Here is a 26,870-nt window from a genome sequence, read left to right on the forward strand (position 1 = left end):
CTCTCTGAGACCCAACCCTATAGCTCTCTGAATGCCACTTAAATGGTATTTTCTGCCAAAAAGAGCCCGAGATGCAAAGATACAACTGAAGTGACTGAACAAATGTTACGTCTGAATCCACGGCGCTGCTTCTACATCTCTGGGTTTCCTCGGTCGACGTGTTTCCCGCTGACTTTGGGGGCAAACTGCTGATATCCATTCCATATAAAACGCTTTCTTGCAGACAAAAATGGTGCCTGTACAGACCGGACCAGTGAGCGCGCAGGCAGAAGCGAAGTGTTAAGTAAGCGCACGCGCAGTTCTTGTCTTCGCCCACGTGGTTGCGCGCGAACACGCTGCGTGCACGCGCCCTGCTCCGGTCGAGCCATGACGTCGTGCGTCACAGCATGCACGCACAGTTTAGAGGGTGAGACGCACGGTATGATAGTTTAAGCGCAATAAAAAAGGGACGACTTAACCGCGTACAGGAGGAGCGGTGCACGTTGCGTATAAGAGGTAACACTTCGAAACGGGCGCTTAATCGCGAACTAACTGAGGAATAAACCCACGTGCTCAGATTCCTGCCCACCTTTTGCTCGCTTTCCGATTCAGCCACCATTCGGCGCTGCTCGGTGGGCACGTTCCTCCGGCCTTGTCGAGGTAGCGACGTCGGCGACATTAACTCGACGTCCCCTGATTCAGAGGTGATTAGAAACTTATGTTTTTCTCTGTGAAACGCCAGTTATTCTATGCCTGCTCCACTGTAGGGGCTCAGAAGCGGCGGAGGATTAATAACGACAGGTTAAAATATCATCTAGTGGAGTAAAACGGGCGCATGTAGGCAGTGAGTAGTGTTTTGTTGGCCTGCTTTTTGGTAGGCCTCGGGGTGAAGATGGCTAACCAACGTTGACGCTCTCCCGAGAACTCGCAGCGGTGTAGACCGACCGGAACGTCAACAGCAGCCGCGAACTCGGCCATTTAAAGGACGGATGAGCGTTTAATGATTTTACATCGCTTTTACTGCTGTCCGTCGCCGTCGTGTGAAATCACACCGTAGCCAGTTCAGTTGAATTTGTTCAGTGCGGGCTTTGACGTTGAAGCCGGTCACATTCCAACATGGGGCGAAAACATCCGAACACCAAGTCCGACATCGCGCTGAACATCCGCGAGAAGCGTTTTAACGCTGCGTAGGGATTCCGCGGACCTCGAGGAAAGAAACAAACCGGTACCTAAGCCGTCAACTAAATCCGCGGGAATCACGAACACGGCGACGCTGCTCCAGCCTGAGTCTGGATCGGAGTCGTCGGCAGTTTCTAACCTCCAGTAGAGTTGGGATGCAGCTGTTTCCAAAGTAAACTCAGTTTATCACTCTAATAGACGACTGGTTTTAGTGTTTGTGAAGACCGAGAAAGTCTCCTGCTGAGAGCTCGCAAAGTACAGCGCTGATTTTGTAAGAGTATGACCGTTATGATTGACCATTGTAGAGTGGAAGCACCTCAGAATTTAGGGGTATCTGAATGTTCCCCAGTCGTGTGTGGCAAAACGCACCCAAAAGCAAATCTAAACTGTCCTTAATCCCGACTTCCATAAGTACTAAGAATAAGTGTCCACAGCTAAAAGCCACCGTCAGGAGTCTGCCATTGGTGGCCAAAAATGAGATTCTCATTGAAGTGTGGCCGATTTCCAGTTTGGTATGGTCAACAAGTTTGCCACCTACTTGGTGGCCCCTTGTAGTTGGAACTATAATGCCCCCCATGCTTAAATGGTCTCCCCACTGTATTACTTATGAAAAAGAACATCATAATCAATTTTACTTGATTTGTATTGTTCCAAAATGTACACGGTTCATACCCTTATTATGCAGGATATATGTAAATATATAATATTCAAGCAAATTTTTCACATTTAATGTGGTACATGTATGTTATGAGCATTCAGAAGGCTCATAAAATATGATGCAAGTATAGTTTGCATTAGTAAACAAGCAGAGATGTGTTTTCTTTGGCATTTTTAATGGTTACTGGAAGTCTCGACACGGAGTCCAGCTTTGTACAAAGTACAAACGTAACTCTTGATGGAGACCTAGGTTGAAACAAAAAACTAGTAGCTCTAAATACAGGATTAAAATGTAAAAAGTAAAGCGAGAGCTTTTACAGTAGCATGTACATATACATTACACATACGTTACAGTGTAATAGACTATTTTTTCCCCAATTTTAGATTGTTTCCCCAGAGCAAATGACATTTATTTAAACGGTTTTTGAGTTTAAAGCAAACTGACAATGTGAACTTAATCTTAGATTTTCTTTGTTTTTGTTTGAAAAGTGGACCTTTTTATTTTTTTCTGAAGGTATGTTTTGTGTTTAATTCTAAGCGTACTCCCTAGGAACTGTTTTCAGATGTTAATTTAGCGATCACAATTATTTGGTGTAATAGTTGCTGTATTGCAGTGCAGTTTATTTTCTCTTATATTGAGATAAATGTCATTATTGTTACAGCATCAAAGATGTATTGTGGTTAGTTTGTTTTGTTGATGAGTCAGTGATTACCATTCCTAGATCAGTGTGTATTAAAAAGCCCATTATTAAGAAAAACATGTTAACATTTATGATTTCTCCCATTTGCTTTACTCTAAATTAATATTAGTTAATATGTATTCAGAGTTTTTCTTGGCTCAAAATGAGGCAAAGTTGATACCTTCCTGATTATGCACACACAAGTACACATTGTGTTTTCAACAACAAAGTATTAAAAAATTACATTTTTTTAAACAACTGTTTTAGATTAGTTTTTTGTAACTTACCCAGGGCTGAACTAGGAGAGCATTTTTATTGAGATCCATTTTTCAGACCTACATCATGCAGTGACTAAACTACCTGCCAAGTATGTGTAGTACACCAGCTTGGCTTCTCTGTTAGATTTTTTTAAACCAAATCATTGCTCCTTTTTTACCCATTAATGATTGTGTTTTTTCCTTTCATTTGTTCTTTTTCCATCTCTTCCATCTTCCATAAACTGCCATTACTGTTCCATAAACTTGCTACCCTGTTTAATTTTATTTAATTGAATCATTTTATTTGACTGAATTATTTAACATATTATTTTAGCTAAAAATACATGCTGGAATCTTTTTATACTAATTCCAGTGTTCGTTTATCTGGTATTTCATTTCATCTCTGTTTCTGTGCCTGTCTCTTTTGCTCTTTTCTTCCATGTCCTCACAAATTAGTTATACATTCAAATATTTTCTAAAATTCTGTCTCTACTGAACCCAAGCAGATGGGAAAGAAGACATTCACAGTTAACCAGGCAAAATGCAGCCAAATACATCTGTTGATTTCTAGATTACACAATACGGTGCTGTCAGTATACTAGTCAACCGTGAACATGCTTACTGTAGTATGTCATGACTAGGTAACACAATACAACATTGAACAGCCATTAATTTTTCATGTAATAGCTAAAATAGCAGTTACGGTGCCTATAGCCTAAACTAAGCAGCCACTGGAACTCTACTGAAGTACGTTGATTATGTACAATGTTATTAGTGGTCTAATATATATCTTTAAAAAAAGGTCAGGCTTTTACAGTCACACTCTATTAGTTACCCTTGTAATCTCATTTTAACTGCGTTGTATGTTATGGTATGTGTGCTGCATACATGGAGCATTTCATCTCAAGAAGTCAGTTTCTGTGGATACCATTAGCCACCTCATACAGAGATAAACACATTGAGTGGTTTGGTCTATGGCCAAACCACAGCTGCTCTGAGGTCAGCTGAACCCAGTTAGTGCTGATTGTGTAGTCTTGTTGCTGTTTCCTGAGGATCCTGGCATCCTTATGCTAGTTACAAACATGACAGGTGTTGATGGTCAACCACCTTGATGCAATTGCAGAGAGCGACAGTTGCAAAGCAATGATTGGAGAGCTCAAAAAGTAAGGTGGAGTGTGCCCTAGAGCATAATGATTTGATTGGCTGCAACACAGCGATAATGCTCACAGAAAAGAAAACAAAATGTCACTTAATCTTAAACCTAAAAAATGCAGCCAGGTAATTATTATTTCCCAATTTGATTGGGTAAACCTGTAAGGGATGTGCCCCTGAGGGGCTACTGCATTATCAGAATGCCACCGTTTCCACATTAAAAATCATACATGAGGATACATGAAACAACTCTTGAGACTTTGAAACTACCAAGGTCTAGACCTCAGTCTCTTCATAGGTAGTTACATCCATGCTTTTACTGCTGCTTGGCAGTGCCTTTCCCAGTGCACTGTGCTGAGTATCGTACAGCGCCACCACATGGCATAATCTCATAATTGCAGTTACAAGTGACAGAAATCCACTGAGTGCAGCGCTTGTTACAAGATTTCCTTGAAGATACCTTTAATGTAAGAGTTTGTACTCCATCATATAAAATCATAAAGTTTGCAGGCAGTGCAAAAACTGTACAAAATGACCATGAGCAAGAGGGTAAAAAAGTGATCATTAAGTGACATAAGTTTGGTAATCATTCCTGGAACATTGCAGCTATGATTAAAACTGCATTCTGTTGTCAGACAAGAAAACAGGCTGGTGTGGTATAAATAAGCAAAGTTGAGCAGATGAGGACCTAATCCCTATGGTAAAGTATGGTGGTGGAACTGTGATGCTGCAAGTTGTTTTTGGCCCTGGGAATTTTGTTTGGATTCATGATTTCAGGCTGTAGGTAAAAACTCTGACTGGGTCATGGTTGAATTTTCTAAATAATCAAACATATTTTCAAATCCACAAAATTATAGTTTAGTACAAAATTAAGCTTTTGAAGTGGCCATCAAAAATGCCTGATGAAAACCTGTGGAGTCCGAAGAGGAGACACCACAAGCAAGAACTAGGAACTGTGAAAAGAGTTTGTATGAAGGAACAGTCTCGCATCCCTTTATGTGTTTTCCCATGTCATTTACAGTTATAAGAGAAAATTAGTCCTGTTGTCTGGACATAGGGAGGGTGCACAGTGTATCACAAACGGGTTGCTTATCTTGTTTTGTTTTGCATTATACAGCTCATTAAAGCAACCTAACGAGATACAGTAATCAATGAATATTAGTCAGCAGCAGTTAATAACCCTTTTTGGGAACACTTTTTTTTATTTTTACAAATGACATTCATTTGAAGTTGAAGTTTAGATGACCATGAATTTTGTCAGTAATGGCTGATGTTTTTGAGAGAAATGTTTAAAGGTTTGGGGTCTTAGAATAATTTTATCTTACTGAAAGACTATGTTTAGCTCATTGGTGTAATCTATGACAGATATCAGATTTAGTCTGTCTCATGTGCTTTCTTAGTGTCAATTCAGGAATAATTCTAGAATGCACTGTAGCTAAACACAGTGATGTTAAGAAATGACAGTGTACAAACATTTTTGATCAAACTTTTTTTTTCGTTTCTGATAAAGGATGTTGAGTGACCAGACATAGCCTGAGGTAAAGGAGTCAGAAGCTCTTCAGATGACTCCTTCACTCCAATGGCCATCACAGAAAAGCAGGCCATAATGGTGATTCACCAGGAGGGCATGACCACATCTGTACCTCAGGCTTCTTCTACCCGTTCCCTTTTTGTTGTCCTCAAACCGCTACATCCTGGAGGCGGAGGTCAGGACGAAGGAGCTTTGTTGGCTAATAAGGAAGCCAGTCCTTTGAGGACATCCACTGTTGGCTTTCAAAAATTATCAACCATGTCCTTGTCAGCTATGACAGGTGCAAACAGCAGTAACCAACTATGGAATTTGCCAGCAGAGAGTACATGTAAAGGCATTACTGTCACTTTGGACAACAATAATATGTGGAATGAGTTTTACAGATGTCAGACTGAGATGATCCTAACTAAGCAAGGTCGTAGAATGTTCCCTTGTTGCCGCTTCCGCATTTCTGGGTTGGAGCCTTTCCAGCGGTACACATTAGTAATGGATATGCATCCTGTAGATAACCACCGATACAAGTGGAGCGACAGACGTTGGGAGACAAACGGGAAAGGTGATCCACATATTTTGAGCTCCTTTGTACACCCTGAGTCCCCTGCTACTGGCCTTGATTGGATGCAAAACCCTGTTTCCTTCTATAAACTGAAGCTCACCAACAACCCTTCGGACCAAGAGGGCCATATTGTTATAAACTCTATGCACCGATACCTTCCCCGTCTTCACATTATACCTGCAGATAAGGCCACAGATGTAGTTCAGCTAAATGGACCTGATGTTATAACCTTTAGTTTTCCTCAGACAGAATTCTTTGCTGTCACAGCTTACCAGAATCTATGCATCACCCAGCTTAAAATTGATTACAACCCTTTTGCAAAGGGTTTTAGAGATGACGCTACCAACTCCCGATCCTGCAAGCCCAAAAGTGGACTTTCCACTGAAATGGTGGAGGGTGAAGTTAAACCCAGCAGAGAGACTACAACCCTGAATAATCTCAAGACTTTGTTTGCCAAGAGGAATGCTGCCGAAAAAGTCCTCAAGGGACAGTCTCTGCCTTCCCCAAACAATGAGAACCTAAAAGCAGTTAATGGTGATGCTCCCATAAAGGCTGAGCTTGAGAAAACTTCAAGGTAAGCATTTAAAATTTTTTCACAGCTTTAGTTCTCAATATGTTTCTCTTTTATTGCTTGTTATATGCTAAACTTTTAGGGACAGGTTCTCAGATTCAAACTAATCCTAGGCTAAAAAGAGTGATTCACCACTGACACTGCAGTTTAGTCTAAGTCTATTTGTAATCCATGTTGGAATAACCAATACGCATGTCCTGCGTATGGTTGCTTTGATGTTCTGTACATTATATTTTTAATATTCATCTAATACTAGAATTAAAGTTCATGATTACTGATATAGGTCATCTTAACTTGTGTTCTGGCACACTCTTAGGTTATTGGTGATGGATGCTAATTACACATAGTTATTACACATAGTTGTTGGTGATGGATGTTTTCAATAACAATAATCATATCAATAATCAGAATAATAATAATCAATAATACAAAGGTTTATACCAGACCCAGTCTCAGATGATTGGAAGTTTGATTGTCTGTCCAGGCAGGGAAGCCACAACTTCAAGTCTTTGAGCAAAACTCCTAACGCTACACTTACAAACCTTTGGAAGTCACTTGAGAGAAGTTTGCTAAGCGTGAAATGTTTACAATTTTGTCATCTCTGATTGAGTTACGTTAGCATTGGCCATGTAAAAGTAATTAGTGATCCTTCTTCAGAGTTTTAACTATAGATTGCCCCACTCTGGCACTGACACCGTCTGTTTGACTAAACAACTGACTAAAAAAAGCACATTCTTACTTCTGTATTAGTTATCATGTTTTTCTATATGGAGTCTTTGAGCAGTTAGTGTATGATGATCTACTTTCACTTAAAAATATTTAATTTTAAAGAAGTAAAATTGTATCTGTACCACTGAATTGTTTCAGCATCTTTGTCAGAAATGAAAAGGTGGTATTATACTTCCATCTACAGTGTTACTGTAGGTTTAACCTATCTTATGCTCATTGTTCTTATGAAATGTGTAGTGTAAATTTGTTTTTAAATGCAAAAATAGTATGAATGCACCAATCGTGAATGTTTGACTGATTTGGGTTTCTAAACTAGCATTAAAAACAAAAATTGTCTTTTAGCCAAAATAAATAACATTGTTCCGTTTTTATGGGTAAACTGGTATCATACATTGTAAATGAAAAAAATAATTACCTATTTAAATAATATTAATCAAAATCAAGTGCTACATTCAAAATAAGAGGCGCCTGGCTATTTAGCACAGTGAGATGTACTAACCACGATACAACATTTTGGTATAGGTATAGCAGCAAATTCAGTGTGAGGGTAATTACCTGGCTCACATTGTGTCCAAAAATTGCAACAGATCTACCAAAATCAGAATGATAAATTGGCCGATTACAGATAGTTTGGAGCAAATCTGCCGATTCCGATTGCGCATTACTAGGTATCAGTCATAGACACTTTACCTTAAATCATGAGTCTAGTCCACTGAATTTTAGATTTAGCTATTAAGTTTAATAACAGAAGTAATTACAAAGCTGACACCTGGCCCAAATTCTCAAAAGTTCTTATTTAAGAGTTAGACTGGCTACTTAAAAGAAATTAATGTAGCTTTGTATTTGTATGGATTTTATAACATTTTCTCAAATTGTTTTAATTAAAGATCTATATGTTTCTGATCTCAACAGTAAGAAGCGCCCATGGCCAGAGGGGCTGTCTGAGTTGATTAAGGGTGCTCACGTTAAGGTAAAGAGAATATCGCTTGAGAAGGTCCATGATGGCAATAACCAGCAGATGACCAGCAGCTCTTGCACTCTGCCAGCAGGAAAGCAAAAGAAAGATGCTGTATCCAAGGACTGCAAAAGGGAAAATTTGGAAAATGTTTCGGTCACAACTGTAAACAAGGAGGAAATGGAAACTGAAAAGAAGCCAAGGAAAGAATGTGGAACTGTTGATGTCAAAAATATTGTTGAAGCGGAAGGGCCAAAAATTGCCAATACAATGTCAATCTCAATAGCTACGAATTCATCCACAATAAAAAATACAAACATGCAAATGAACTCCTCCAGTACAGTTATTTCAGATACATCCATAAATGAAAGGGTGGACACAGCATTGAGCGAAACAGCCACAAAAACATATGGTAGGGACACTTCACAGTCTTTAGTCAAACCTCCTGACTGTAGAGGAGAAGTAAAGAAGAAGCGGGCTGACCCTGTACCTTTACCTCTTCTTGCCCTATTTCTACAGCAGTTGAAGTCAAAAACAAGACCCACCAGACCGAAGTCAAAATGTGAAACTTCTAGTTCACCTTCACACACGGCTAAATCCTGTAAAATCTCAGTTGCTGAACACGTACCTCCTACAGAATCCTTTAGTCCCTCTCTTACCACACAATCAAATGGACAACCAGTAGCATCTGTGATGTCAGAAACAGTCACCTCGTCAATTTTAACATGCACTGTATCTAACACCACAGTATTTCCGTGCTTATCATTATTGCCCACTACATCATCCTCTACATCACTGATTACATCCCCCACATTACCAGACATGCCTTCACCTTTGAAGCCTTCTCCTCCCCTAGTTGAACCTGCCCCAGATCCTGACCCTACTCTTGCTGAACATAAAGCTGCCTCAACACTAGATTCTGAAACTAATATTGTCGCTACCCCCACAGCAGTTGCTGTTTCTGAGACTATGCTTGTGTCCAAGCAGGATGCACCTGTCACTCTGTCTGCAGTTTCAGAGAATACTGTACCCAACAGCTTTCTTTCAGTAACTACCCCTGACAATAATGTCTCAAATGCTGATGCTCCCAGTGCCATTTCGTTCAGCTTTCCTACTAAGATGTTTCCTGTTACAATATCTGACAATCCAAAAGATGAACTTGTTTGTGGTAATGTTGCTACCACTGAACCGGACTTGGACTCTAGTACAGATCCATGTACTGAATTTGTTCCTGAGGCTCCTTATCAGTCTCCTTTGTCGGATGACGATGACATCCCATTTTCACCATCATCTCCACTATCCACAGAGTTCTCTCTACCAAGCCCAACTCCTTCCTCACCTGACCCATTTCCACCAGGCCTGTTTTCTGATCGACCAATACCTCCTAGAAAGTCACTCGACCCGTTTCCATCTGGTCTGTTATTTGATAGACCAAGACCCCTTGTGGACTCATATGACCCTTTGCCTCGAAGCATTTTTTGCACTAAACCAACATGTACTGGAGATTCAGAGCCGATAACTGAGAATGTCAGTAGTGAGGTGACCTGTTCACTTGCCCCTGACCCTTGTATTTCCAAGGAAACTGACCAGTCCTTACAAGAGAGTACAACCAAGAAGACCAAGGTGAAACCCAAGAAAGGTGGAAAATTAAAGCTGACTGAGGATGCAGAGGTTACTGAAGGGCCCATACCTGTCCCATTGCAGCCCAACCTGGAGGATGTGGACGGCCAGTTGTTTGTTTCCTTCATGTCAAAGGTAACTTGGAGTAAACTTAGTTCCACTTTGTTGTTTTTCCTCCAAAGGTTGAGTTGTTACTTTTGAACCCTGTTCTGATGTACCCTCATACCAGTGGTTTTAACTTGTGAACAGAAAGCTCTTCAAATTCATCTTGGGGATGAAGCTAAAGAAGAAACTTCACAGAAACCCACAGAAAACATAAATGGTAAATAACAAAAGTATTATATTTAGTTTCTTTATATTATATATGTATTATATTTTCTTGGTGTTATTTTATGAAACAGATGAGGATCCTCAAAATACACTAAGAATTGAAGAAAGAATTGATGCATTAGAGAAGGACCTTCTACGTGACTTAAAAATGATGAAGCACAGACAGGTCATCCACCCAGTGCTGCAAGCAGGTACAAGAGAGTTTTTAATGTATATTGTATAATGTATAATGTAACAAATTAACATTTGAAATGCAGCAATGACTTTGAAGTCAAAATTCTGACCATAAGCTTTAATTTAAGGCATGGTTCCATCTCAGGTGAACCATGTAGGACTAGACACTTTATTTTATCCTGTTGTTGTAAGGGAGGCTAGGTTTGTCTTAGCCAGCTAGCCTATGTATGCTACATTAGTTTAAGCACAAGGAGGCTACAAAAAGGGCTAAGGTAGAGATGAAACGGCATGAAAATTTAATATCATGATTAGGTGACCAAAATGATGACAGTTATCAGGATTACAATTAAAACATGCTGGAAGTGTTTAAAAACGACTTGTACACAAACTGAAATTATTTCAGCAATATAATTATTTTATTTTGAAAACCACAAATAAAATTAGCAGCATTATGCACCATTTGTTTGCATAAACGTTAAAATAATAATATAACCAATACTCTGTGTAAACATATGAAAACCATATTAAATGTGCAGCAGTATGAAAGGCGGGACCATGTGGCCATGAAAAGTTAAAAAGGGTTAAACATGACAGCATTGTTTTATTGTTGTTTTTACTGTTAATTTAATAAAGACTCAGCTTAATATTACTACTTCTGATTTATGCTATCAAAATATTTTAATTATTTTTTAATGCTTGTAAACATTTTGATAACATTTCGATTCGCACACTACTTGCGGTTTTAATACAAGGCTGAAGTTGGCTTCCTATTCCCATGAAGCTTCCTATGAAGTTGGCACCATTTAAGGTGGAAAGGAAAAAATTCAAATAAGCTGACTTCAGCTGTGTAGTTTTAATGCTGGTAGGTTTTTTTGATTAAAGTGGCTTAAGCTTTCAAAATATCTTACCTAGAGTTATATGTGTGGAGCTACCTATAAATATGCACTACGGAAGGACAAGAGTGAAGGTGGAGGTCACAAGATGGATCATACGATTTTAATTGATGCCCCCTTTCACAGCAATTTTCTTTCTGCATGTTCTGCAGACAGGGTAACCATCTTCAGTCAAGTTTGCCTCTGCACTCTTTAAAAAAAAAATACAACCACATGCCAGACTGTCCTGTCAGAAGGCTAAAAAAATCTCTGGAGCACTGTCACAGGTTTCCTCCATGTGCTGCCCCTGCACATCTGCATCTGGAAGACTGTTGCTAACATTGTTTGATGCTGAACATTATTTAATAGGAGTTTTTCAAAGTGCAGTAGTTGAACATAGTTATAATGACAATTGACAATGTGAATTGATAATACTAATTATCTGGAATTTTGCAGTGGTTTACCATGAAATTGGTAACCGTTTGATCACTAGTTTAGACTTGCTTTTAGATGTGTTTTTATGGGAAGAGTTCTCTGAGAATTTTAGGGGTTGTACATTTTTGTAGGTGCAAACAGCCTTTAAAATAGGTTTTTAAAGCTGCCATTAGATTAGGTTATACTTGATTGTTTGTAGCTTTCAAATGTTTAAAATGATGGAAATTATCAACAAAAAAAAACTTCAGTAAGTTCAAAAACTCCTGCTTAAAGTGATATATTACTTGCATTTTTAAGTGCATATTATGTTTACAGTTGGCCTGAAGTTGAACCTGCTGGATCTTACTCTGGCCATTGATCTGCAGTATCTGGGTGTGTGCTTACCTATTCCTCCACCTGTCCTCTTACCTGGGGAAAGCTCTGGGAGTTCAACCTCATCACAGGGTGAGTAACAAAACTCAGTAAAATGCTTTTTTAGTCAGCCTGTATGTCATATAATTATGTCAATGCTTGCACTTATCATTATTCTTGGGTTTTCCAGTCCAATTTGTGTCAAGGACAGGGAAAACAACTGACTTCACTAAAATCAAAGGCTGGAGAGATAAATTTACCACTTCAAGCTCTTCAGCTCTTCCTGGAGGTGTGTTTTCTTATCTTGTTGGAATTGATTCTAATGTATTAGTTGGTAATTGATTTGTAACTACCCTCTAAGCTTATCTAAGCTGTTTAAATGACTTACTTGAGTAAGTAAATAATCTTGAATTGTGTATTGTGCTCAGTAGGTACCAGCTCAGATGCAGGGCAAAAGAATCTTTCTGCCTTCTGCAGCGACATGCTTGATGAGTATCTGGAAAGTGAAGGCAAGCTCATTGATGAACGAGCTGCCAGCTTCTCCCAGGCCGCGGTCACTCCTGTGGCCTACCAGCTGCCCACTAAAAGCACAAGCTATGTTCGTACTCTGGACAGCGTGTTAAAAAAGCAGGCACCTCCATCCACAGCAACTACCCTTAAACCTTCCTTGGCATCTAGAAAATCTACACTGTCATGTAAAAGCAAAGAGATTGTCAAGTTGGGGGAAAATGGATCAAAGAAATCCAAATCTGCTGCAGCAAAAACAGCCTCCAGTGCAGACAAGCCATCTGCCAAATCTGGTGCTTCAAAACCAGTATACAGTGAGCCATCAGCTTATTGTAGCTTATCCCCAAGCAAAAAATCTGTTAAAATCAAGACCAGGAAAGTATCCAAGACCTTACAAGCATCTTTACTACCTGATGGAAAGCCTGTTATGAATAGTATGTCAGTGGCAACTGTAGGCCAGGACTGTACTTCTAGCACCCCTGGAGGACGCATTACAGGCCTGTCCAAGACTCTGGTTAAACTCCTGGATTTGGAAGATAGTGCAGTCTGGGAAGGGAAACGGCGTACCTGCATCACTGAGGAACGGGCAGCCATTGCTTTATCTTCCCTTGTCACAGCAGAGGTATTTGTTATGCAGTTTGGTCCATAATATTTGCAACTTTAAAGCTGCTTTCTTTAGCCTTATTGATGTGGGATCTGTCTCATTCCTATGCTCTTAATTTTTCTTTACTATCATTGTCTCTGTCTTTCTTTGTCTCTGATTTTAGGGTACAGTAAAAAGCAGCCCTTCTACCATCATTAGGAGGCGTGCTCCACCTTGCCTCAATGACTTTTGCAGACTGGGGTGTGTATGTACTAGCTTGGCTCAGGAGAGGCGTCAGCACCACTGTGGTAAACCGCAGTGCATGCTTGGCTGTGACTGCCTTCGACGCAAAGTAGTCCTGTTGAAACACTTTAAGGATGAGGACTTGAAGAAGGAACTTTTAGCTCAGGGTCAGCCAGATGAAGATGAAATTGAAGTGTCAAAGAAAAAAAAGAGGAGGAAAGCCTATAGTGAGTATGCCTACATCAAGTTGGGTGGATTAAATGGAAAGTTATTATGTCTCATGTTGTAACTTCTACATTTCTCTAAAAAAAACAATGGGTATTGTTCATGATTGTTATTGTGTCCTGCAGTTCTATCAGGTCCTGAATCAGCACCTGAGCCTGCCACGCGGGTGAAAAGTCTATGGGATCAGAAAAATGAGGCTGATACAGAGTGTCTTTTCATTCCTACACCTGCCAGGCCTCCTCGTCCTCCACTCTTATCCCCTGAGCTACAGCAAGATTTGGAGAATTTTCTCCATCCTTTGCCTAATAAAGTGGTGAGATTCATTGTTTGTACTAATCCATTCTAAAAACTCATTGGTGGTGTTATTATAACCCATAATCGAGTGTCATACCTTGAATGACTGTATTGTTTTTAAGCTCTGCATGATATTGGTAACTGTACTTATCCATGCACTAAGGCTTAGGTTTATGTGGAATATTTAGCATTTCTCATTTTACCCATTTTTTTTTTTTTAATTCAGATGAATGATGTAGGGCTGAGGTTGACCAAAGGCAGTACACAGAGTTGTGCTCGTGTGAGGCCATTTTGCAGGAAAAATCAGTGTCATGCTGAACAAAAGAGCAAAAAGGTGAGCGTTTAATATGAAAAGGGTAGTATTAAATATATGAAATATCTAGAATATTTTGTTGTAAAAACAAAAAACGTACCTCAGAGTTTTAAATCTTTGCAGCAGGGTGATCCACATCTTGGTCCAGAGGACTCCCTAGAAGGTCAGTATTGGTATACTGAATAGTATTTGAAGGTAACAGGTGTTTGAACTTCGGTCCATGCCACCCATATTCAGCCTTTGGTTAAAGAGATGCTCTGGCCAAAAATTTAACCATCTCTACATCTGTTGTAAGCATGCTCACTTGGATCTTACAGTGCTCCCTCAGTAGTCTCTAGAGTAAAAGTGTCTGGTTAAAAGGCTTATAGACTTCTCTTACACTGGTGTTTCTTGAAGGTGGGAGAAACGTCTGGAAAAACTACAACTGCTTTGGGTTGAATTTTCATGGGTGGGCTGTCTTTTTTTTTTTTTTTTTTTTCTGTTTGCCGGTGAATGCAGAAGGAAGGAAGCGAGGTGGCTATAATGACTGCTAGGAAGCCAGATATCTTGCAGCAGTATAAGTGTGCTAACTGTCTTCAGATCGTCTTTACATTGGATCGAATGGATTACTCAAATGCTAGAAGTGTTTACTTGATAATCTAGATGCCTTACTTCAGTTCAGCATCTTTTTCTGTCTGAAAGGGTTGAAAACTTCTGTTGTCCATTTGGTGTTGAATAAAGATAAAATTGCTGTTCTTGTTGTGATTTCATTTGGTGACCAAGGTAAGAGAATATATATGCTAGCTTGGTTGTAGTTAAGCCTATAGCTCAGTGGTTAGCTGTGCAGTCAGAATTGCTTGCCAAAACAGGGCTTTCCAGTGGTTGTGTAATGAATCGGTGTGAAGTATGCTGGGTATTGTAGAAAGAGAACATTGATGGATGAAGACATTAAAATGGTATTAAATGGTCAATTCTGTCAAACAGATATAGATACTGAGTGAGAGTGCTGCAGATGTTTGCTGTTTATGCAGTGCTACAGAACACTGCATAAACAGCAAATTACATATTACACTTTTGTTTTAGGCTAAATTGCCCTGTTAAGATTGAATGTTGTTGTACTGATTGCAAATTATTTGGTTCTAAAACCATGACTGAATCATCTTGTGGGCTTCCATGTTGCAGATATGGAGGAAGGAGAACTTCGGCCACCTGTTCTGTCTGGCCCTACCAAACGTCTAGAAATTGTATCCAAGTGCAAGTGGGCAACAGCAGGCAGCAGGAATGTTGTCCTGCGTGTGGTCTGTGAGCGTATGGCTCAGGACCGCCTGAACCACCCTTTCTGGGTCGGAAAGTACCAAATCCAGCCCATCTCCACGACTGTCCAAGAGACGGACGAAGGATCCACAATCACATACAAAGTTTCTATCTCTCAGCCTAAGCCTGTGAAAAATGATCAGAAAAAGGAGGAGAATGAGAAGATAAAGCAGTTGGAAGCCCAGTTGATTAAGACAATAGGGAAGAGTGAAGTGAAAGGTCTCCCTCTTCTTTCCCAAGTCACTCCTGCAGGTTTACTAAAGGCTGAGAAAAAACCTCCTGGTTCTTCAGGCCAGATAACAGTATGCATACTCTACCATTACACTGCTTTTTCTTCTTTGTAATGATGAAATTATGTTTGCTTTACCCTCACTCGCTACTTTTTTTCCATATAGGTCAATGGAAAACCTTACCCACAAGCCAAGCTAGAACTGGGCCAGATGGGGGCTTTGCACCCAGCCAACAGATTGGCTGCTTACATCACAGGGAGAGTATGCCTGGATAACCAAAATGCTGCCAAAGCTGAAACCACAGCCACCATTTCAAAAACTACTCCCACAGCCACTATCACTACAGCTGTGACCACAACAGCTTCTGTTACTGGCACACGTTCTTCTGCTGTCATATCAGTCAAGCCCCTAGGTAAGTCTCAAGTGACAGAACTGATTTGATGTTTAACATGAATATACAGTTTCTTTCCATATGCTCCAATGGATATTTTCTTTTTTCAAGAGTTTAAAGTAATTTTACAATAATACAGCATTACTAGTACTATCATGCCAAAACTATAGACAAATTAGGCTCAATGGAACCAGCTGTCATGAGTTTTGCAATTACATCAGCATTAGGAACGGTCAGTCCAGGTTTCTTAGAAAATAAGACTACACCAGGTCTAATGGAGGAAGTACATAATACACAGTGCGATACAGTCACGGTAGAAATATGTTTGAAATAGTTTTCAAAGAAAAGCTCATGGGGAGAATTAACCTTCTCTTCAATTTATCCCTTTGCACAGTGACTAAGCCCCCAGTGGGAACGGTCTTCACCCAGGTTGTCATCAACCATATGAACTCCCAGCAGCAAAAGCTGCCCAGTACTAGTGCACCACAGTTGTTGAGTACTATTAAAAATCTTATCAACCCCCCTTCGTCCTTGATGACTGGGGTCTCAGGGGTCTCAGTTGTCTCTAACACACCAAAAGCAAGCATGGCTTCCTGGGCACCTGCCGCCTCTGGCCCTACAGGTATCTCCAACTTTGCTACTATAGTAAAAGTCCCATTTGCTAAAAGGCCTGTGTTTTTGTTCTCTCTTTAATGGCTTCATGTATTCTCTGTTTGTGGTCCCCAGTGCTACATACCCAATTTTCTTGAAAATATCTCCATATTTCAAAAGATGTTGACCATTTTTTTTCTTACAGTAAGTCTTGGGCAATAAGTCAGTAGATATTTGTTAAAATCAGCCATTTTTTCTTATTGAGTATTCCTTGTTTGAGATTTTTGATACACTTATGCGTTTCTATTCCTAAATACAGTATTGGCAGCAGAGGCTTGATTGAAAAAAGTTTTTTTTTTTTTTTAAAACTTTGAACAATACTTTCTTTGGCACACTAGGTAATCAGTTGCAACTTTTATCCGCTTAACTGAGAGAGAAGGAGGTCATCAAGCCATTTACTAAGCACAGAGCAAAAATATTAGAAAGCTGTTTACAGTGTTAAAAATAAGAACAGCAAATGAAACTAAGAAATGTTTCAGAACATGGAGGTCACCTGCAGAGCAGCATTGTTTGCAGTTTTTTAAGCTACCAAAACAGGCAGTACCACCAGTGTATGGTGAAAGTTGCATATGATAATTAATTAATTAATTATATGAAAATGTATTGCAATAATATTTTTGGCCATATTGCCCAGCTCTGGTTTCAGTATATACTGTATATGTGCATACGACACAAGAACTTAAACTAACTGTTTAATGATGCCAGTACATATTAGTGTTTTAGTTTGCTCAGCTGTAGAGTAAATTTCATGATGAGAAGTAACATAAATACATGCAAACTTAAAGCCAATGAATCGTGCAACTATTTATTTTTGTACACAATTTATTTTTATTTAAAACCAAACACAATATGAAGAATTTAATATGTAAGGTTAGATTCAAGTGTCCATAATAAAGTAATGCAAATACATACAAAGCTGCAGATACATTATGGCTGTATGTTAATTGAATACTTGAAGAATTTTCTCACTTGTTTCTGTAAAATTCTGTAAACAGGAAGTATAATGATCAGTTGTTGGTCTAATAGAAATGCTTCCAATATGCATTTTCAATCATGTTTTTGGTTAGATGGACCTGTCCATGTGGTTAAGGCAGTACCAGTGTCTGGAACAGCTGCACCAGTGAAGAAGACCTATGTGTTTAGTTCTACTGGCCAACGTGGATCTGTCCCTGGTGGTGGAGTCAGGCTGATGCAGCCTGTAACATCTGCTCGACCATCAGTCCCAGGCCAGAGGATGGTGTTTCAGATGTTGAAGACGGCAAATGGAGGCACCGTGTACCGCAACCCTAGTGGTCAGCTTGTCCAATTGGTGCCCCTCAGCCAGTTCAGGGCCCTCAATCCCAACTTTCTCATACCCAAGCAGAGTAAGTGTTCAAAATATATTAAGTAAACCTAGATGTTTGGATGAAAGAACCGAATCTCAATCTGTTGGTGGCAGTTATTAGCTGAATTCAGTTCATGCAAAATTACTAATTTAAAAAATTCAGCTTTGATTTGAAGTTTGACTGTATTCTGTTTAAAGATTAAATGTTTCCATGTCTGTCATATAATGTAGAAATGTTAATGAAATTTATAAAAAGAGGAAATAATTATTCTTATAACTTATACAATCAGTGATTTTAGTTTTTCTTGATTATTTCTTTAATTGACTGATTCTGTTTTCTTTTGCAGCCACAATTGTTCGCTTTCCCCCACCTACTGCAAGTAAATCTCAAAATGCCAGCTCTGTTTCCACACCTACCACCTCCACTGCACCTCTACTACAAGCTCAGAATCTGACCCCAGTACACAGTACTGCAACCTTCAGTACAACTACAACAGTCACTTCTTCTGTGACTGTAAAATCAGCTGTCTCTTTTTCTGATCTCAAATCCATGTCGAGCCAGCCCGGTACAGTGAACATAGTCCCAGGAATCCTTAGCAAGACTGCCAAAGACATGATAAAAACTCCAGATGTTATTAAGGATTCAAAACATGTCAGTATCACAGAAAACTCTTCAGCATCTACAACGCAAAGCACTTTAAATATTGCTCCTGCAAAAGGAGGTGTTGTACTGATAACAGCCCCAAGTTCCTTATCGTCCCAGATTCAAGACCTCAAAAAGTCAGACAGCAATGTCAAAGTCAGCTGTGTTCCAACAGAGGGATCAGACCAGGATGTTCAGTCCTCCAGCTGTTCAAAAAAGCCTTCTGATAGTGTGGTTCTGGAAGACCACTGCTATACCTTTGAAACAAAGGGAACTAGTACCTCATGTGAAAGGCCTGAAGATCCTACAGATGCCTCAAATCCTGAAAATGCCTCTGCATCAAACATGCTCCCAAAAGAGTTGTTGGAATTTGGCCCTGTTGAGGAAGATGAAGAATCTGATGTTGCAGATGAAGCCCTGGCATTTGACTTGGGTGATGAGGGAGGACTAGATATGGAAGAAGTTGAGATCGGTTCAGACTGCACAGAATTAACTGAAGACTCAGACATGTATAATGGCTTCTCTGACCCCAGTGACCAGGAAGACCTATATATAGACACTGTAAGGGATCAAATAGCATAAATGTGTGTGTGTGTGTGGTAACTTTTATTTGCCATATTTTCTTAGTAATTGCTAACTATTGTACATTGAGCTGTATTGAGCTGTGATTTTACCCTTTCAGGATTCTGAAGAGGGAAGGAAGAGTGAGCATAAACAAGATGGAGTAAATATAGAGATGCAGGATCTGCGTGGGAAGGATGATGATGAGCTGGTTGATATTGAAACATTTGAGGAGAAGGATGAAAAGAATCCTGGACCACTTTTGTTGAAGCTTGAAAGGTTTGGCTAATTTAAATAGAATTTTTTTTTTTTACTTTTTGTTTTGCATTTTGCTTTTAGAAAAGTGAAAATAATAGGCAGTTGTTTGGTAGCACTTAGCAGGGTTTTTATCATTGAGCACTCATTGAAACATTGAATTCTCCAGTCTGTCTGAAATATGAAAACAATAAAGACTTTGAACTTGTACTGGTTTGAATTAACTGATGAATAGACCTTTTGTCATTTATTTTAGTGATGAGATTAACACTTTTTCTGTTTTATTTTTTCTTTTCCTGTAGCAGTCAGCAGAAGCTAAGAGCAGAAGAGGAGAGTGAGAATGAGTTTTTGGTACATCCCCAATACTTTGTTATATTCTTAGTGGGCAATTGTCAGGTTCTTCAGCTGTTATTCACTCTGTAATATCTGCATGACTGAACTTTTTAACCGTGTCAAAGTTTTGGGATAAATTACGTCTTCTCTTTCTATAGCATAAGAAGAAGAAACAAGAAATGGAGAGACGCTGCACTCTGAGACAGTGTTTTCACAAGATGCGAATGACACTAAATCTTGATGGCAAAGCCTCCAAAATGGCAATACTCACGCTGGTTAGTTGGACAAAACTACTGCTAGCTTTATGATAATTTTTAATGACCAAAGTGTAATTGCATTGTGCCTAATATGTCTACATATTACTACTTTTTTAGGCCCAAGAAGAAATCTGTGCTCTTAGTAAACAAAGAGATCAGTTGGTGAATGTGCAGAAAAGGCTGAAAAAGAAGAGAGCGTACTACCTTCAACTAGCATCCCAAATATCTGGTAGGTTTTTGTTTCTTTTTGACATGTACACTGCTCAAAAAAATAAAGGGAACACTTAAACAACACAATATAACTCCAAGTAAATCAAACTTCTGTGAAATCAAACTGTCCACTTAGAAAGCAACACTGATTGACAATCAATTTCACATGCTGTTGTGCAAATAGAATAGACAACAGGTGGAACTTATTGGCAATTAGCAAGACACACTCAATAATGGAGTGGTTCTGCAGGTGGGGACCACAGACCACTTCTCAGTACCTTTCTGCTTTCTGGCTGATGTTTTGATCACTTTTGAATGGTGGTGGTGCTTTCACACTCGTGGTAACATGAGACGGACTCTAAAACCCACACAAGTGGCTCAGGTAGTGTAGCTCATCCAGGATGGCACATCAATGCGAGCTGTGGCAAGAAGGTTTGCTGTGTCTGTCAGCATAGTGTCCAGAGGCTGGAGGCGCTACCAGGAGACAGGCTAGTACACCAGGAGACGTGGAGGAGGCCGTAGGAGGGCAACAACCCAGCAGCAGGACCGCTACCTCCGCCTTTGTGCAAGGAGGAACAGGAGGAGCACTGCCATAGCCCTGCAAAATGACCTTCAGCAGGCCACAAATGTGCATGTGTCTGCACAAACGGTTAGAAACCGACTCCATGAGGATGGTATGAGGGCCCGACGTCCACAGATGGGGGTTGTGCTCACAGCCCAACACCGTGCAGGACGCTTGGCATTTGCCAGAGAACACCAGGATTGGCAAATTCGCCACTGGCGCCCTGTGATCTTCACAGATGAAAGCAGGTTCACACTGAGCACATGTGACAGACGTGACAGAGTCTGGAGACGCCGTGGAGAGCGATCTGCTGCCTGCAACATCATTCAGCATGATCGGTTTGGCAGTGGGTCAGTAATGGTGTGGGGTGGCATTACTTTGGAGGGCCGCACAGCCCTCCATGCGCTCGCCAGAGGTAGCCTGACTGCCATTAGGTGCCAAGATGAGATCCTCAGACCCCTTGTGAGACCATATGCTGGTGCGGTTGGCCCTGGGTTCCTCCTAATGCAGGACAATGCTAGACCTCATGTGGCTGGAGTGTGTCAGCAGTTCCTGCAAGATGAAGGCATTGAAGCTATGGACTGGCCCACCCGTTCCCCAGACCTGAATCCGATTGAGCACATCTGGGACATCATGTCTCGCTCCATCCACCAACGCCACGTTGCAGCACAGACTGTCCAGGAGTTGGCGGATGCTTTAGTCCAGGTCTGGGAGGAGATCTCTCAGGAGACCATCTGCCACCTCATCAGGAGCATGCCCAGGCGTGGTAGGGAGGTCATACAGACACGTGGAGGCCACACACAATACTGAGCCTCATTCTGACTTGTTTTAAGGACATTACATCAAAGTTGGATCAGCCTGTAGTGTGTTTTTCCACTTTAATTGTGTGTGTGACTCCAAATCCAGGCCTCCATTGATTAATAAATTTGATTTCCATTGATGATTTTTGTGTGATTTTGTTATCGGCACATTCAGCTTTGTACAGAACAGAGTATTCAATGAGAATATTTCATTCATTCAGATCTAGGATGTGTTATTTGAGTGTTCCCTTTATTTTTTTGAGCAGTTTCTCTTCTACAGTTTTTCTTCATAAACCCTTATCACATGCTAAATACAGCTGGCTTAATGCAAATACTTTAGTCATACACTTTAGTCTTCTGCCTTAGAGAAACATCAGTAGTCCATTCTTAATAACTTGGTTTACAGTAATTACAGTAATACAGTATATTTTCTTATGTAGATATGTGTCTGTACGTGAGTTCTACATGACTCTGCTCTGACTAATGTTGGACTGTTCTTTTTCAACAGGAAAGGCTGAGGAGTCCATCTCTCAGAAACTGGATGAAATCATTGCTAAACAGAAATCCCTGGAGAACCAAGACAAGACAAAAGACATGAATCTTCACCTTACACCAACGGCTCCAAGCAGCGTGGATTGGGATCTCATCACAAAACAGAAGAAACTAGAGTCCAAAGACAAAGTTAAAAATACCTTGCATACACATGCTGAACTATCCCCTAACTCGAAACCAGTTGACCTTAGCATCTCCAAGCAGAAAGGTCTAGGGCACAAGGCCATAGGAAATTTCAGTTCTAAGAAGAAAATTCTTGACTCTTTGGAGAAAGAGACTCAGGCAGGCAAGCCATCTAGCTGTAAGACTCTGTCAACTTCACAGCCCACACTACATCTGGAAAAACCAACACCTTTGTCACGAGAGAGAACAAGGCCCAACATCCTTTCCCGCAGCAAGTCTCAAGCCCTGCCAGAGTCTCCAGTTCAAGAACAAGGTTAGAGGGGGAAGTTGCAGTACACGTTTAATATAATCCAAAGCTGACACTTTCAGAATTTTGAACCATCGCGGTTATTTCTCATTCTCTATAGCCTTCCAAGATGACTGCATTTATAAAGTGATGTGACTATATAAAAAAACATTGTGTGCAGCTGTGAAATAATTGTAATTTAATTGGATAAAGTGATTTGGCATTCAGTAACAAGTGAACAAAACCTTTTTTTGTGCTGTACTGTCTGTATTGTGTGTTTTCACTTTATATTCTGTATGTATCTTAAATGTTATCTTGTTTCCTGTGTCTTTTTTAGCATTTGTTCCTCAAGTAATTCCACTGGTGGAAGCAGTGGTGCCATGTAATCAGATCATTACTATAAGTAACCCTCTTCAGCCCATTGGTATCACATCTTTAGGTGAAAGACAATCAGCCACACCAGGTCAGCCCTCAAACTCATTAATTTGCGCAGTGGTCCATGACCTTCCAAATCTATTAATTTCTTATTGAATAATTAAAAAAAACGTATTAAATATGGCTACATCACATTCTTTAATACATTGTGTATATTTTTTTTTCAGATATGCAGATTTAGTCATATAAAATTCAAAATAAAATACCTTGGCATGATTTTATATTTGAAACCTGTGAAATCAGAATGTTAAAATATAGCATGCATCAAGGTATTCAGCTCATTTAAAAAAAAAAAAAAAGTAAATTCTGATGTCCTCAAATATCATGTGGCACAACCACCAACAAAATATTTTTATATCACGTGCTTTTAGGACCAAATGAATACCCGGTAACCCACAAAACATTAAATATTGAAATAAATGTAGTTGTTAAATCAGTATTTTTATTAATGTATGGTTGCACCACCTGACATTTTCCGAGTGGTAAATTTGTATAAAAAATGTATATCATTACAAAAGCAATGATTTGAAAAGCAACATTTGAAAAGTCTTACAGATACAAAAAATACACAATAATATATTTTTCCATTATGATTTTGAAAGCCTTATTTGTCATACATTAACAGTGTTGCTTTTCACACTTTTTTTTTTCCTCTCTGAACCAATAAGGGGTTGCAGCTGTGTCTATATCTGTTCCTACCATATCTCACCCGATACGAGTGGAGAATCCAGTTGCCAGCAGCCCTCTAAAAATCAACTGTCCAGGTAGTTCCTAACAGTGACTGATGTATTTGTGGAAAAAATAATGCTCAGAGTATAGAAGCATATTTTATAACTTCTTAAGTTAAAATATATACAGACACTCTTATACACTATTATGAATCCTATGTGGTTTAATAATACAATTTGTAATTTTAATAAGATTTTTATTTTTTCTGTTTTTCAGTTAAAACTGTAAACCTCCCCAAAATTTCCAGTGTAGTTTCTTTGGTGCCACCAGAAAAACTGCTGATCACACCACCAGTTGTTCTGCAGAAGACAGATGTTCCACCTGTTGTCCAGACACAGGCAGTCTGCAGCCCTGTGCATGTGGATGCTCAGCAGAATCCTCCTACAACCTCTTCTAATAGAGTACCTTCTGCAGGAGAGGGAAAGGGACTAGACAAACAGTCGCTCGAGGTTGTGCTCAAGCAGGATGATAAGGTAAAGGGAGCAGTAGATGTTACAAAAAGTTCAAAGGAAGAGGAAAAGGCTGCAGCTAACAATGAGATGGAGGTAGAAAATCTGATGTCCTTGCTTGATGAGCTTGTTTACCTCGATCAGCAACTAAACAATGAACCCTCCCAGCCACCAGGAGGCGCTGAGAGTCTTACAGAGGCAGGCAGTGTAGAGACAGGTCTGCCTACTCAGGAGGCAGGTGTAGACAGAGATGATGAGCGTTCCCTCAGCCCATTGTTCCTCAGACTAGATGAGGATCTAATAGCATCAACCACCACAAAGGATGAGATGGATGATATTCCTCCAAAAGTGGATGATCTTGTAAAAGTCATATTTGGGTCTGACTCTCCTCCCAATTCATCAGAATCTGAGGTTGTTGCAGGAGCCAACGATGACGGCGCCAGTGTCCCAGGAAGCACTGTTAAAAATGACGCTCCATCACCACCTCCGCTGATGCAGATGAAAGCTGGGGGGGGGCCTGCAGCAAACTCTTTGAAAGAGCAAGCCAGTGTGTCTTGGCGGCCCATGCCCAGACTCGCTCCTCTGGGGCTAAAGACTCAAGAGGCTGGGCAGCCTAAATCAGCAACTCCTCATGTCCTCAAGCCTAGCTCAAAACCTCCCAGTCTTCACAATTCACACACGTAATGACAAATCAGGGATATCTGCTGTGTGTGTGTGTTTATTTATATATATATATATATATATATATATATATATATATATATATATATATATATATATATATATAAAAATGATACATAGGATGTTTATTTATTTGTATCAGAGTGCGTTTCATGATGTCCTGCTTCACCAAGACATGCCTGTTGTGCCTCTGGTAAACCCAAAGATGTTTACATCTGTTATTTTACAACAGAGCAGAGGAATGTGTTTGTTTTCTGCTTCTGAATAACAGGAAAAACTTTTTTTCTTGCGTGTTCTTCCTCTTATTTTAGAAGAGGTGTCGAGTGAATAAAAAGACAAATGTGAACTTTTTGTGTATGTAATGTATAATTTGTATATTGCAATGATGGTTCTAGTGGAAAAATTAGTGTTTTCAGTAGCTTCAAGTATAAAAAAGCCAGACCTTCATAATGGAGCATGGATGTGATTAAGGAAGAAAAATCAAAGGTACAGCAGATATTCATTTCCCTGTTTAGACCAACTGCAAACCAATAAATAATGCTGCAGACAAGGAGAAACAGACCAAGCTAGTCACCAGCAATAGTGACAAAAAACACTTCCATTGTAGCATTCAGTTGTTAATCAGTTTCATATGGGTAGTTTGCAATGTTTCTTTGCCAGTAGTGTTTGTAAATAATTGTTTTGCCATTAGCATTAGCTGTGGTTTAGAGTTTAGCATGAGTTTAAACCTGAATGAGACACTGCTGTGTCCTTGGAAGTGTGACTTGAAAATGACGCCTGCCTCAAGAGGTCGCAATATCTGAGGTTTATCCTAGGTTTATCTTCCGACCGCTACAGACATGATTTTACTGAGGTTAAGGTAACAATGTAATAAGACTGTTTATGTATTTTCAACAGTAATGCTTTTCAGACTTTAGACAAGTTTTAATTAATAGCACTTCAGTTACACATGCTTAAATAAATAGTTCAGTTTCATGTTGGCCAGAGTACAGAGCTTGGAGGTTTATGGAAAATAAGGTTGTAAGAGTATTTTATCACACCTATGTAAAAATAGCTGTGGCGGTTAGGGCCTCTACTGGGCATAGTTCTGAACCTGTTGAAAAATGACTGTAATACACGTCCATGAATGTGTTATTACTTTAACAGCAACAGAACACAGAAAATAGAATGTTAAATAATTTACTTTCTGACTGATATTAATCTTGGCAAACAGTTCTTCAGCGAGTTTAGTAACGGTAGGATTTTAATCGTTTGAATTTATGAATTCCGCTTTGAACAGGGCCAATCAAATTTCAGAATACCAGAACTGAAAAATGCACATTTTAAATTACCCTTCATAAGACTTTTGTAGCGAACAGAGAAATGTCCTCATACCTTGTTTGGTTTTAGTCTGCTTAATTTAGATAAGATTTGATAGCACATTTGTTTTAGTGGCTGCACAGTGGTGGGTGAAGTAGACTTGTGCTTCTTGAAGTGACCATTTTAGCTGAACTTGTGTTAAACTGAGACTAAACCATTGCTAAGGTAATGACAGAGTAATGGCATTTTAATGATCTAATGTGGGAGTCTGGAACACAGGCCTCACATCTCACTCAACTTTAAAAATGGACATCATACCATATTCTAGACTTGAAGGAAAACTTTTGAAGAAATCTTTAATTTAGAACACTTAAGCACTTGTCCTTGGAGAATTGAGACTCTAATAAGCATTAAAGGGCAGGACCCTTTGATTGCGTGAGGAGTTTTGTGGCTTGCTTAGTGACCTGTGCGTTGGAGCTTTTCTTGCTCAGTGAGTTTACACTTGAACACATCTGCTAATAGGAGTTCATAAACTTAAATGTCTTCAAGAAACAACCACCACCTCATAGCCTTTCCTACAGTGATGTAACACCGATAATGTAATGCAGTAATA

At 39.6% G+C, this 26,870-nt stretch overlaps 1 protein-coding gene across 7 annotated transcripts; it reads left to right on the forward strand.

Annotated features, from left to right (window-relative positions):
• Positions 1–388: 388 nt before the first annotated feature.
• Positions 389–24,989, forward strand: mgaa (MAX dimerization protein MGA a). 7 transcript variants are annotated; one of them, XM_017699823.2, is made up of 25 exons: positions 389–683; positions 5,415–6,565; positions 8,204–10,001; positions 10,116–10,188; positions 10,268–10,387; positions 11,993–12,121; positions 12,219–12,317; positions 12,457–13,157; positions 13,303–13,588; positions 13,712–13,899; positions 14,107–14,214; positions 14,317–14,356; positions 15,355–15,788; positions 15,882–16,128; positions 16,502–16,729; positions 17,826–18,122; positions 18,430–19,286; positions 19,408–19,565; positions 19,844–19,892; positions 20,033–20,149; positions 20,249–20,360; positions 22,212–22,691; positions 23,002–23,127; positions 23,768–23,863; positions 24,045–24,989. In XM_017699823.2, exons 2-25 carry the CDS (start codon positions 5,484–5,486, stop codon positions 24,959–24,961), a joined length of 8,742 nt encoding a protein of 2,913 aa, XP_017555312.1. In that variant the 5' UTR covers positions 389–683; positions 5,415–5,483; the 3' UTR covers positions 24,962–24,989. The 7 variants fall into 7 exon arrangements, with proteins under 7 accessions (XP_017555312.1, XP_017555317.1, XP_017555316.1 ...); XM_017699828.2 differs by having other exon boundaries at positions 19,847–19,892; XM_017699827.2 differs by having other exon boundaries at positions 14,320–14,356.
• Positions 24,990–26,870: the final 1,881 nt, after the last annotated feature.

The sequence above is a fragment of the Pygocentrus nattereri genome, chromosome 10 (genome assembly GCF_015220715.1).
Source record: "Pygocentrus nattereri isolate fPygNat1 chromosome 10, fPygNat1.pri, whole genome shotgun sequence".
Lineage (NCBI taxonomy): Eukaryota > Metazoa > Chordata > Actinopteri > Characiformes > Serrasalmidae > Pygocentrus > Pygocentrus nattereri.

What these genes read in the sequence shown, in the direction of transcription:
- mgaa (XM_017699823.2), top strand. Translation starts at nt 5,484, where the DNA reads ATGGCCATCACAGAAAAGCAGGCCATAATGGTGATTCACCAGGAGGGC. An exon ending in TCCAGAGGACTCCCTAGAAG is followed by an intron (nt 14,357 to 15,354) that starts GTCAGTATTGGT and finishes TCCATGTTGCAG; the next exon opens with ATATGGAGGAAGGAGAACTT. An exon ending in CATATCAGTCAAGCCCCTAG is followed by an intron (nt 16,129 to 16,501) that starts GTAAGTCTCAAG and finishes CCCTTTGCACAG; the next exon opens with TGACTAAGCCCCCAGTGGGA.